The following is a 14,475-nucleotide window of genomic DNA, read 5'->3' as shown; positions in this document are numbered from 1 at the left end:
AATGTTTGAACTATATTAAGTTAACTAATATGTATTGGTTGGTGTGTGTCATGCAAATCCATAAAATGAACAAGGTCGATAAGGTTATTTCTAATCTAAGTGCAGAAGAGCGTAAAAGCCTGATAGAAAAATTGCAAAAGGATGAATCAAGTGAATGAAAAAATACTATTCAATATGAGTTTTTTGTTTTGTTTTCATTAATAATATACTTAATAATATTAGATAACATTTTTCAAACAATCTATTAATTCATATATGTTTAATGCCCTACAGGGAGAAACAATGAAGGAAACGATCAATGTCGTTCTAAGAAAATAAAAATTATAGAACATGTAAATGATGATGATTTGGTCCTTAGCTCATCTAGAGTGGTGTTGGAAGTTAATGAAAGAGAGATTTTTTCTTACAAAGCTATGAGGGATCTAGTGGAACGAATGAATAAACGTACTTTCCACTTATAATACAAAAATCAATTCAATGTTTCCAAGAACCAAATTATATCTAAACTACAGGAAGTGTTTCGAGAGAAATGATCAATGAGACATGTCAGACTTGCAATAACATAAACATACAACAACAAAAAAGAATCATTTAAAAGGTAATATTCCCAATTATATAAAATGATTTTTCTAGAATTATATGTATATATTACTACAAACCATTCATTTATTAATATTCAATTTTGTTATATTTAGTTTTCATATATCATTATAAAAATAGTTTATTTTTTTTTCAGGAAGATTATGAAAATCTCAAATGATCAACACGCTGATATGTGAAACATGCCAGTAGGAATATCCAAAAACATGGATAAGGAGATGGTCAAAGAAATGGACATTATTGCATTACAAGAGTCATCTCAACAACAACGTGCTTTAAATATATGTAATCATGATTGACTTTGTACATATAAAAAAATAATTTAGCATTAAATATTAATTTTCAAGTATTTTCTTGTAGAAAAGAAAACAAGATGGAACTCACTTAGCACATAAAACAGGACAACAAGGAAGAAAAGGGTCGATTTCAAAGTTCGTGAGTAATTGTTAATATCTCCTTATAACAACTCAAGGTTTCATTTTTGTATATTTTAAGTTGTTTTACAACAACCATCCTTGAATGTCTTTAAATAGGTGCTAGCATACAAAGAAGAGCCATTGGAAAATTGGATTGACATTGGGTTAAATAAGGGTTGTGAGTATATGTTGGCATATCAAAATCAACTGTGGAATTTGTAAGTATCTATGTTGTTTTACTTATCTGAGTTTATAGTTAATAGAATAAAAAAATCATTTATATTAAATGCATGATTTATAATGGGGTTTAAAACATGCAAGAAACAAAGTATGGAACTACGCCAGCAGAAGACTTGTTGCAACAAAGCATGAGACTTGGTTTTGAAACCATGTGCACAGTTTATGAGTCATTTCTTGTTATGGTACATTGCTATTAGATTTACATTGATGTATATTATTTATTTCAATTTTCATTATTCTCACCAATGTAGATACACTCATTACACTTGTATTTTTACGTTTGCGGATGGAACAAGATCAAGAAGACAAAAACAATTGATGCAATCAAAAAAACATTCGTCCAAGTAACCCAAGTCATGGAAGTAGCTCGAGCACTGAAAATAGTTCCAACAAAGAATGATGATCTATTTGGATATAAATGCAACCTGTTATATTTTTTGAAATAATTGTCTGTAAAAATCAAACATTTTGTTTAATGTAATGGACATAGTGTCCCAATTAAAAGACAAGAGGTTAGCAATAATAATCCCATTTTGTATGATAAAGAGCCTTTTATGTTGGGTGTGGAGCCTGATTATCTTCTTTTTTTAGAGGTATCGCCACATTGGACCCCAGTTCGTAATGTGGCAGCAACACCGCCCATAAAATATATGTTGCAGGGTGGGGGGGGGTCCGGGGGGGTGCTACTGCTACCTTTAGGAGCCCCCCCTGGCGGGGAGATCAGGGGAAGCGCCCCTGAAGCTAAAAATAGATGTAAAATTTCCTTGTAAAATGCAGTAATTTTGTAGTCATTCTCGGTCGTTCATTAGGTGGAGATCTGACGATAGAAGTTATGTTTAATTTAGGGTTTTTTGCCCTAGAAGGCAACCCCTCCCTATATGTGAGGGAATTGTATTGTGTCTATGTAGATCTGTATTCTGAGCGAGAAGAGAGAAGAGATTGAGTGAGAGAGAAGATGGAATTACAACGAATCTGTTGTAGGTTGTATCTCTTCAGTTTGTTGGATAATATGAAAGCAAGGACTGACTGTTTCTCCGTGGATGTAGCCCAAATTGGGTGAACCACATATATCTGTCTCTCTTGTTTTATGCGTATGTCTGTGTTTTTATTTCTAAAATAGTTTATGTGTTCCATTGCTCTGTAATATATAATTTTCTAACATTTTATTGCTATATAATAAAATACATTTTAATTTATTCTATTGTGTTATCCATTATTGTTGTGAAATGTTACACCATTGTTTATATATATGTATGATTAAATATTATAATGAAGAGATGTAAAATTTGATAATATAACAAATTAATCCAAACATTATATACAAATGCACTAATCAAATTTTAATTTATGTGAATACTATTATAAGATATATGTCGATTTTTTGATGAATAACAGATTTAAAAAATTACAATAATTGCACTGTCACAGGTCGATGTTTCCAAAAAAGAGAAAATCTCATCTGATACAAAAATCGGTGCGTCTATAACATAAAAACACATCAGTGCATTATTTCATATCAAATCACCATGACAACATATTTTTGCATGATTGGTGCCTTTTCAGAAAATGATAACATTGGGGCATTTATTCCTTTAAGCACCGGTATCATTTGAGATTAATGCCCTGGTGCGTTGTAATTCTTAATGCACCAGTGCTTTCATATAAATAACACCTCAATCCTACAAAATATTATTTCCAACCCGATGCATTATAAAAACTAACAACACCGATCCTTTTATATAATTAACGCACCAGGGTGTTTGTACAAATGATACGCATTGACACTGCATGTTTAAAATAAAACATCAGCGCAACAATTTTTTTTGCATGCCCTGGTGTCATTCCTTAAAATAACACCCCAAGGATTTTTTATCTGTTAGCACTGGTGCGATATATATTATGCACTGGTGTCCTTTGCATTCAACGCCTTAGTGCTTTTAGTTATGTATGTCGCCCGATACTTTTATATCTGTAGCACATTGGTGCTACTTGTTCCATGAAGTGCACCGCAAAAAAAACATCGGCTAAAACCTTTGGTCGCCCAAATTTTTCAATTGTGATGAAGTTCCATTAAAACCTCTACTAAAACATCCATTATTGCAAACAAATGTTTTAGCGGATGTTTTTTTGACATTTTTTGTCAATTTTATAACACTAAAAACCTTCACTATAACCTCTGCTAGAAGGTATTTTCCTTGTAGTAAGGTGAACTGTGCTCCTTGGTCAATGACAATTTCTTGAGGGGACTCCAAATCTGAGAAAGATGTTCTCAAAGATAAAATTGACCATTGACTACTTAGAAGCTCTTGCAAATTCTTTAGCTTCTTCCCATTTGGTAACATAGCCATTACAAACCATAATGTAACTCATTCCTTTTGATATTAATTGGACCAACACAATCTAGAGCCCGTTTTTCAAATGGTTTTAGAAGAACGTATGCTTGCAGGGGAATTTCATCAAATGTTATTACTTGTCCCATCCTTTGATAGTTATCACAACTTCAAACATATTGTCATACATCTTTGAACAGGGATGACACATAGGTAGCACATAGTATCCTTGATTAAGTATTTTATAACCAGTTCTTTTGTATACAAAATGCCCACCACATGGTTCATGATGACAAGCTTTTAAGATATCAAATATCTCATTTTCTCTAACATGTCATCTAATAACAAAATTAGGTCTTGTGTATAAAAGATTTCAATTAATCCAACTATATCTAGCACTTTGATTAATTACTTTATTTTCCTCTTTTGAAATAAAGTGAGGTGGTAACTTTGTTGAAGAGAAATAACTTGCCACATCAACAAATCACAGTTTTAATTGATATAAAAAATATATGTTCATCTGGAAAATTATCAAAAATAGGAACAATCTCACAAGGGTTGTTAAGGTGTTAAAGAAAGTTTGCCACTTGAATTTCCCTTCTGGGACAAAAAATAGTGATAAAAACCTACAACAATAGCAACCATTATGTAACCTTGCCATTAATAATTGGTTTATTCATTGCATATTTAATAACATAATCATTCGATAGATAAAGACTTCATAATCATTAACATAATGTCTGAATGAGTTTACTGCATGCACAATTAATAACATCTCTTTTTCTATAATAGTATAATCGAGCTCAGCAGGGGTTAAATTTTTATTGATGAAGTAAATGGAATAGGTCTTAAGATCATATTTTTGACCTAATGATGTCCCTACTACTATATCAAATACATATGTAAAGATGTGAAATGGAAAATATTAGTTAGGTCCTTTGAGAATGGTGTTATGGACATTTTTTCTTTGATTGTTTCAAAATAGTTTGACAGTTGGCACTCAAGTAAACTCTATGTATTTGGAAAGTAACTTGAACATGGGCAGTGATATCTTACTAAAATTTTCTATGAATCTAAGATAATACCATGCACAACATAGAAACCTCTAGACTTCTTGTTCATAACATGGATTAGATAGGTTAACAATGACTTCAATTTTGGTTTGGTCTATAGTCATTCTTGCAACAGACATATGGTTTCCCAAAACAATTACTTGTGCTAATAACATAGAAACAAAGTGTCATTGTTAAGGGATAGATTAGTTTATATACATACTTTTAGAACTTTTTCAAGATTAATCAAATATTTTTCAAAATTATTTCCATGTATAGAAAAACCATCCATATAAATTTCAATGCATTCATGAATTAAATCAGCAAAGATAGCTAGGACTTCTCTTTGGAATGTAGTTGGTGCATTGTGTAGACAAAAGGGTAATACCTTATAGACATATGTTCCCTAAGGACATGTAAAAGTGGTTTTGTCCTAATCTTCTAAAGCTATTTTTATTTGATTGTAAGCACTATATCCATCTAAGAAACAAAACTATTCCTTTCTAGTTAAGGTATCTAGGATACGATCGATGAATGGTAATGGAAAATTATTTTTAAGATTAGTTTTGTTTATTTCTTTATGATCTACACAAACTCTCCATTTTCCATTTTTATTGGGCATCACAATTAAGGGATAAACCCACTGACTGTCAAAGATATGTTAGATGAAATCTACATTTAGTAACTTTTTAAGTTCTTTTATTATCTCTTTCATCGTTGGATTCATCAATCGTTGAGGTTGCCTTATAGGTTTTGCATTTTCTTCTAGATAAATATGATCAATGCATGTTCTACGATGAATACCTTGCATGTATGTGTAATCCCAAGTGAATGCTTTGGAATAATTGTTCAACACCTGAATCAATTGGTTTTCTTAAGATTCTTCCACTGTGGAAGTGACATTTACAGTTTTTCCTAGTTCAATTTCAACAATTTTAGTCTTTGAATTAGCCATTGAGTATATAAGAAAAATTGTTTGAAATAAAGATTGTACATAATTTGTTGTGCAATTTTCTTGAAATTTTTGCTTGAAAAGATAGTTTATAGCCATATACTAACTTGTTCTCAATTTTTTTCACAATATCAGGATTAGAAATGAAATAATATAATAAATTTTCATTTGATCCACCCCCAAAATCAATAGCTTGATTGATAGTAAATACTATAATTATTTCTTCTTCCAATTCAATTGTTCAAGCCATGATAATTTCTCTAATTCATTTAATGTTTTAGCAAGGGGATAAAATGTTATTTTCTTACTTTCATTTCCTTTTGAAATTTTCATTTTAATTGATCCATAGCTGATGAATGCATCAGTTGTAGCCAACCATGGTCTTCCAAGCATGAGAGGATGTCCACCAAAATTGGACTTGTGTTATAGAATTAAAAGGTCCACTAGATATTCCGAGGAATCCAAGGAGACTATTAAATATTATATTACACCTTTTGGATTAAGCTTCGATTTATCAACTAGTTCAATTATTGTAGTTGTTGGTCGAAGATTTTGTAAATTCAAACATTGTATTGTATCCATTGTCATTACATTACTTGTTGTGCCTAAATCAATTAGAGTGTTTGGTATTAAGTGATTGTCAATTATAACTATAACCATAGGAATTCCTGGATTAACATATTTTTCAATTTCAATTAACTTTGACATTAGGCTAGTTAAATGACCAATAACATGTTCTTCCCGGATCTTTATTTCTTAAAACATGATTCCTTGATTGTTTTTGCATAAATTGGTATTTCTTTAATAGTTTTCAATAGAGGAATTTTAACAAGTAAATTGAAATATTATGAGGTGATTGCGCTACCAATTATTCATTCTATTGAGGAAAAGGAGGTGATTGCGCTACCAATTATTCATTCTATTGAGTTCCTAGGTTTTTAGAAGTTTCCATGTTTTTAGCTTCTTCTTTTTTGATGTGCCTATTTTATTTGGAATTTACTTGATTTCTTCGTGTTCTATGATAATAGGAGATTCCTTTTGTAAAAAATTTATTTACCTTCAGTGGATATTATCGATAAAAATAGTTGCATGCATAGGAAGTGTTTATTCCTTTGTATTAAACACAGTTTTTTCCACTTTAGCATTGGGATTTGCCACTGGTTGGGAATGGTAATAGTGTAGGTCTAGGGTGAGGTTGATAAAGCCTTAAGGGAGGTATGCCAAGCCTAAATGAGGCCACTCGAGAGGCCTTTTGTAGTGCCCACTCTAGTTGACTTGCCTTGATATGAGATTAGCCTTGATACATTATTCTTTGAGGACCTCGAGATGAGGATCCAAATATTTGACTCTTAATGAGTGGATGTGATGATAATTGTTTTTCCAATTTCATGTTATGACGATAATAATTTTGATGCACGTGTTTTATGACTATGTCTAATTGTATGATGGGTTCATTATATGTCTATTTACATTAGTTCTTGCTCACAATTTTGAAGATGTTGATGATTATGTGATGATGATGATTTAGAATACAAAACTATACTGGTGACTAATATTATGAATGAAGTATTACTAATGATTATTAAGTGTGGAAGGAGACTACCCAAATGTTGTTGCATGTGATGAGTCAAAATCCTCTGGTTTGGTTTGAATTACATTCTATTGTCTCAAAAATATTTAAAGTTCAATTTAAAATTATGATGTGAATTCTAGTGATATGTCGATGGATGCAGGGACATGTTAGTAGCTTGGTCAAACGACTCACACATGGGTGATGAGGTTTATTTAGATATATGGAAATTCATGGGAGGAGTGGGACAATGTCCTTGATTCCACCTACTAGCACTCTCATTTTGACTTGGGCTGAAAGGTGTTGGGATACCTTCACCTTGAAGATCATGATGTCATGGGGCAAGACCCTAGATTGGGTCTCTCATGAGGATTTTACTGGGGGGTGCACATCAAGGTGGATTCCTTGATCCCCAACACCATTAGTCTCATTATAGAGCGTGACATAGGAGAAGATATTGGTCTTCGTCATTGCACCTATTTTTTCCCCTCATAGCCATTGGATGCCTGAAGGTCAAGAGGCTTGGAACCCTTGGAACTTCAAGGGAAGTTCTTGAAGGACGTGACTGAATTGACACCCTTGGAATCAAGAAGAAATTTATTGGTGTGGAACCCTTGGAATTTCAAAGGGAAGTTATTGAAGGGCACAACCTATTTTTCACTCTTGGCATTAAGAAGGAATTATTGAAATATAATTAATATATGATAATCATGCTAATTCACATCATGTAGTAAGCGAGGCTTTAGAACTAAGTTAACTAAATCAAGAGTAAACCTTGAAGTAAAGTGAGAATAATTAGAAATAAAAATATTGGACCAATTGATTAAATCTACCCTTTCCTCATTTGGAAAATCTTAGATAGATAATATGCATATAAATTAACCCCAAAGTATGTAAGTGTTTAATAGGAAAAAAGAGGGAAAGGACATAGAGTTAATTAAAAACATTAATCCTAGTATAGTTTAACCTCGTTAAGAAAAGAGGGTGGTGAATGAAAATAAAAGAATAATAATCAAATTAGAGAAATTTAGTTTCACGAGAGAACTTCCATGTAGCAAGAGCCAACACAAGGATCTCCATCTAAGAGTCAATTTGAGTTAAACTAGGGTGTAGTTGGGGAACCAAATCTAAGACCTACCAGTTGAATATAATAATGAACACAAAATAAGGAGTATAAAAGGGGAGTTAAAAGATAATGAGGAGAAGAAATAGGGAGTCATGTTGGGGTGAGGGAAAATATTATTTTCAAATAAATTTTAAGCAAATAATTTAGAAGAGTCTTGGTGAAAGGTTGACACACGGATGGGTGAATAATCAAACTTTTAGATTAATACAAATAATTATTTTTGCATGAAGTGACAACGTCATCTATGAAACCTCCTATAAAATAAGGAGAAAGCTATGGGAGAGGGATCATGTTTTTCCCTATTGTTGAATGGATTGCATAATTCTATTGTGAGTGACTACAAATCCTATAGTGAGTTTGGTGAGGTGGAGGTCATTAAAGAGGGATTCTTGAGCCAAGAGTGTTCTCCTCCATTAATGAGTATTCTTCCTCTACTGTATAGTCCCATTGCACCTTAGGGGTCTGTGGGGAAGAAGAATACCCAAGGAGTAGGTTGGGAAGTTAATTGGTGAGTCAACGACATTCAGTTGAGATGCAACATCCTTCACACATGTACATAGAAAACAACAAGGGAGCGCAAGAAGCAACAAAGTCGATATCGAATCTCCACCCTTGGAGAACAAGACCTCGTGTTTCCATAAAGTAGTATTGCATGTTTATTGATTATTAGAATGTAAAAGTAAAGGATATGGCATTGAGTTGTAATTTTGGAACTATGGATGAATGATTCTAAAAGGAATATTAATGTTGCATCATTACTTCTATTATAGTAACTTAGATCTTTGCCACTTATTTCATTAATAAAAATGTGAGTATGATTTCTTTCAACCAATAACTTTTTGATATTATCTATGTTTGGTTGTTTAAAAAAAATATATTAGTACATACAATTGAAATTAACTTCATAGGGATGGTCCCTACACCTTCTGCATCAATAGCACTAAAATTCCAACCTTTTAACCATCGCTCCATAATTTTTCTGGCCTTGTGACTAGATGACATTGTCTCTTGAAAGAGTACTATGTTCGTATTATGTAGTTTCAAAAGACAATAAAGCACTAGCTGTTTCAGGGTGCCTCTAAAACCCCTTATGTTAAGTGATAGGATCTCCATTTAAGAACCTTTAATGGGGTTTTTCTAGCTCCAAGGATCTCTGCTATAGTGGATTGTCTTCCATGTTTAATATCCTCTTTGGATTTGAGATGAGATTTGGATAGATTTGATTTTGAATCATCTTAACTCAAACCCATGATATTCATTGCTAAACCCCTTCACAAAACTGCAGCAAGGGAAGCACAACGTCTTAACCTGAGGACATAAGGAATTCTATCCTCACCCTCCTTTCTAGCTTCAGATACCTTAACTTTGTTATCAGAGCTTGATCTAGGAATAGAAGAATTACCTTCTTCTGATGAAAATTATGAATAAGGGACTAATGTACATGAATCAAGGGATCAGGGAAGAGGGATCAAAGAGAGAGAGGCTTATCTGAATTGGGGGAGCCATGTTTTTGAAATTGACATACGCAAAAGTAAAATAGGGTGTGGAGGAAAAGGAGAAGCCTCATTAACAACTACAAACAAGATTTGAACTGGAAAAAGAGCTAGTGGAATTGAAATCGTACCTATAGGCTCTATATGAGTGCTCAAATTTGTCATATTGGCTTCAGTGGATGGTTGGACCAAATCCTTAGGGGAATATTTTCCATTCTTTGACGCCTTCCTCACTTCAGATTCCTTCACCCAACATTTCTTTGGCTTCTATTTCCTTGGAAATTCCTGTCACATTGTTTGAGCAGATGACCAATCCAATGGCACACAAAACATCTCAATGGAACTCGCCAATAGTCAATTATTCGTGTCCATTTTTGGCCATGAAAAGATAAATCAATTTCCTCTAGTATACCTTCTTTGGTATCCACCTCAACTTCAAGCCATGCACAATGATGATCTTCCTTTGTGAACCAACTGGGATCAAGACTAATGAAACAACCTATCCAATTTCCTATGGATTTTAGGCAATCTGAGGACCAAAAAGCTAGCGACAAGCCCGAAAAAATTACCCATAACTTCTGCAAATGCATTGGTTCTCTACAGGAGTTGAAATAATTTATCCACTTTTGTAGGGACAAGTAAGACTTCCTCCACTACTACTCATTCCCAGAACCTCATCAACATCAAATTCCTTATGGATAAAAGCATAGAACCATCTTCGTTAAAGCAAATGAGAATTAGGAGAGTGACCAAGGAAAGGTTTCCAAAACTCATTTATCCATCCTCTAAGTGAATTCGACCTGGTAATTTTTTTGGCAAACCATCCAAAAACATTTTTGTTGACAAATTTTGGGATATTCTTAAGGCTAATGTACTCTCCTACCAACATCTTAACTGGTTTAATAGATTTTATAATCTTCTTCTATCTGGGATAATATGGCTAATGTGTTGTCCTTGATGGCAACCTACTTGATAAAGATGTCAACATTATGATAGCAGGATGATTATATAGACTGGAACAGATGCTACATAAGTGGTGAACAAAGAACTGACAGATCAGAGACAGATGGATGTTGAATATGAAGTTTGGGAAGTATACACAGATCCTATGTAGAAAGGTCATGTACATATGCGGGTACTGTAAAAAAGGTCGTGTACAGAATCCACACCATGGTAACTTAAATACCAGAGGCCTTTACCTTGGTATTGGCCCATAGTAATGAGTGCAAAAATGGTTATTTGATCCCGTCAAAGAATACCAATGACATTACTAAGGGATTGGCCTAAGGTATTGGATAAGGCTAAATCTATATAAGGAGATGGAGATCAAAGTGTTAGGTGTGCAAGTTTTGTGTTGTCTATGAATGATTTGATCTGAAACAGGTGTGCACCAGGGAGCAAGGAGAAGACTTAGATCTGAAAGATCTAAAATATATTGACATGTATGCTTAGTTGATTTACTTGCTACAAATGTTTAATATTGATGAAACTGTGATGTTATGATCTAAACAATTTATTCAGAATTCTATAGCATTAATAGTCAAGGTTGTGGAAAGTGAAATTGTGTTTGCAACGAAAGTTTTTCAGATCTATACGCAGGTATGTTTGGGCATAGTCACATACATATGCAGATCCACCTTTGAAGGGTTGCATATATATTCTGCGAAATAATTTTTCAATATGTGCATATTTGTACGCGGGTGTTATACATGGTAAACACGTATACACATATATTCTTTATAAGGGTCGTGTACATAAACCAAGGTTTGATCTGCTAATAGATGTTTACAGATCTGATGATTGATGTTTATAGTTGATGATTGGTTTACTTGTTATTGTCTGTCGATGATGTATTTATTATAGTTGAAGTGACTTGGTTGAATTATTCAAGGTTAATGGCACAAAAGTATATGATCTATAATTTGTTCATAAATTTGTGATTGATTCTATGATTTGCAGCTGGTGAAATGGTCTTTGAATGATTCAGTGACTAATGATTTCAATTTTCAGTATTATGAAAATTGTATGCAGGTATTATATAGAGAAAGCACGTATATACACAGGCTTTATTCATTACAATGCCATACAAAAATTGATATTTATTGTTTTTGTTTTGGTTATGCATCCAGTGCCTTGATACTTCAGAATTTTAGTTGATTTACAGTGTGACAACGTTTCAAATTCAATGCTTCAGTTTGTTTGGGTCTATGGGTCCATGTGGCCTACAGGATGGTTTGATGATTGTTTGACAGGTGGATCCAGTTTGAAACATTTTGAAAAGTGGTCCACAAGGAGATGAGGGTAGAAATGTTCAAAAAAGGGGTGTAGATCCCTTGTAGTAGGTGTTGGAAAATGAGAGAATATTGTAGCCTTCTGCAGGTGGGTGTCTGTGTACGCCCCTTCTTCTCCTCCTTCGTCGATGATCTCCTCAGCTGAGGCATTTAGCAGGCTTCTGGAAGGGCTCCCTAAGAAGAAAAATGTGGAAGCGGCGAAATTCATTAAGAAACTCGATGATATCCCAGAGATCTCTCTTCCTCCGGAAACTCCGATTTAGGTTGCTTTATCCTTGTCAGAGCGAGCCCTCATTGGCCAGTTCACGGGTCTATGGCCATCCCCCAAATCCACAGGGAGTTGGGTCAAAAGAAATTGGTCGCCGCTGATCAAAGAAAATTTGACCTCAGACTTTCTGGGGCGAGGATTCTTCCTCTTTGAATTCACCTCCAAAGACGACAAAGACCTGATTTTCAAAAATGGTCCTTATTTCATGGGCCCCCAGGGTTTGTATCTGAATAAATGGACTCCCGACTTCGATCCAGTAGTAGACGTTCCCAAAGTTGTCCCGGTGTGGGTTAGGCTTCCAAATCTCCCAGTTCATTGCTGGAACTGGGATTCTTTGATGCACATCGGAAACGCCTTGGGGAAATTTATATACCGAGCAAACAACAAGGACCAATATGACTGTGCCAGGATCTGCGTTGAGGTGGATCTAGAGGAGGGGCTCCCAGAGGCCATCAAAATCAAGGTAGGAAGCTGGACGCATGTGCAGAAGCTAGATTATGAACAGTTGCCCTTCAAATGCCGGAAGTGTCAGGTATATGGGCACTTCGCCAGAAACTGCCCAACTGTCAATGAAGCTATACAAGGGAAGGAGGTCGGCTGGAAACAAGTTAAACGATCCAAAATTCCTTCCAAGACCTAGAACCGGGGAGGAACTAGTGCCAAAGGCCCTCAGCAGGACCTAGCTTAGCAGATCCAATAGACCCAACCCAAGATCACCTCAGAGAACCGGTTCGATCCTCTCAGCTCCCAACCAGAGGATTCCCAAGAAGTTTCAGTCCAAAAGCCAGTGTCCCCAGACAAAGGTTCCCTACCCCCCTTCTTTAAAGACACAGGGGTTGCAGAAAGCTCTAAAGGAACCCCTGTTGAATTCAAGGAGGAGGATCAAGAATTAGAAGATTCGGAGGAGGAAGGAGAAATAGGAGAATCCCAATCCTCTGTAAGGAGATCTATAAGAGGGTGCAAAACGGATCGGGATAAAAGAGAGAACGAAACGTACAAGGACAAACTACAGGGCAGTCAACCAACTTTGGAGAAGCTGCTAGCAAAAAATCCGAAGATGGCAAGAAATCCACATCAAGGCTCCAAGGGAGCCCAGCCGAGCAAAGGTAAATAATGAAGATAATCTCCTGGAACTGTAGGGGTATGGGTAGCAAAACCAAAGAAGAGGCTATAAGAAATCTAATAAGAATAGAGGCTCCTGATATACTCCTTCTCCAGGAGACTAAGATGGAGGAATCAGATTTCCTTCAGGTAAGTAAAAAACTTTGGAAAAAGAGTAATGCAACAGCTGTCTCAGCCCGAGGAGCCTCCGGAGGGTTGGGTACACTGTGGAATGATAGCAGGTTTTCACTGATGTCTGAGGCATCAAATATTCATTGGGCGATGTTAAAGATGCAGCATCTAACCACAAAATAAATCTTTTGTCTTTTCAATGTTTATATACCGGTCAATGCAGGAGAAAAGAGGATCCGCTGGGACTCATTAAGGCAGCAAGTAGATCTGGGCAATCTGGAAAATGTCATCATAGCAGGTGACCTGAACATCACGCTGCACTCTTCTGAAAAGCGAGGAGGCTGCATTGTGCGAGATCCGGCAAGGGAATGGGTAGAGGATCTCCTTCAAGACTGGGATCTATTAGATATCAAGCCTGTCTCAGGTAAGTTTACATGGTCCAATAAAAGAATAGGTCCTGGACATATTGCAGCAAGGCTGGACAGATTTTTTGTGCATAGCTCCTTTCTTTTGCTTGGTCTAGACGCTAGCATGCATATTCTTTCTTGCAACACCTCTGATCATAAGCCTATTAAGCTAAATCTTCGAGCTCATACTGACCTTGGCCCCATACCCTTCAAGTTTAGTCCTTTGTGGATCAAGGATCCCAACTTCATGCAGATTGTCAAAGAATGCTGGTCCCTTCCTGTCAGCGGATCTCCATTTTACATATGGGAAGAAAAACTCAGAAGATTGAAGTCTGCTCTAAAGTGTTGGGCCAAATCTCTTGCTAATCCAGTAGCTGAAAGAAAAAATATTCAAAGTCAGCTTGAGGCTCATCACCTGCTCACGGAAGAGGCATATATGTCTAGATAAATTCTAGATAAAGAGGTACACCTCCAGTAGCACTATCACAAAGCATGCC

At 35.2% G+C, this 14,475-nt stretch overlaps 1 protein-coding gene across 1 annotated transcript; it reads left to right on the top strand.

The window, feature by feature from the left end:
• Window positions 1-12,543: 12,543 nt before the first annotated feature.
• On the top strand, window positions 12,544-12,978 carry LOC149165333 (uncharacterized). Its single transcript, XM_089429780.1, has one exon. It carries the CDS (start codon window positions 12,544-12,546, stop codon window positions 12,976-12,978), a length of 435 nt encoding a protein of 144 aa, XP_089285906.1.
• Window positions 12,979-14,475: the final 1,497 nt, after the last annotated feature.

This window comes from Pinus tabuliformis, chromosome 5_1, assembly GCF_031772625.1.
Source record: "Pinus tabuliformis cultivar Carrire ecotype Pingquan chromosome 5_1, CPIR1, whole genome shotgun sequence".
Lineage (NCBI taxonomy): Eukaryota > Viridiplantae > Streptophyta > Pinopsida > Pinales > Pinaceae > Pinus > Pinus tabuliformis.
The sequence above is the reverse complement of the archived record's forward strand: the minus strand, read 5'-3'. Positions and strand labels throughout refer to the sequence as shown.

Bases quoted from the DNA above. Each gene is read 5' to 3' on its own strand.
- LOC149165333 (XM_089429780.1), top strand. From the start codon at position 12,544: ATGGGCCCCCAGGGTTTGTATCTGAATAAATGGACTCCCGACTTCGAT.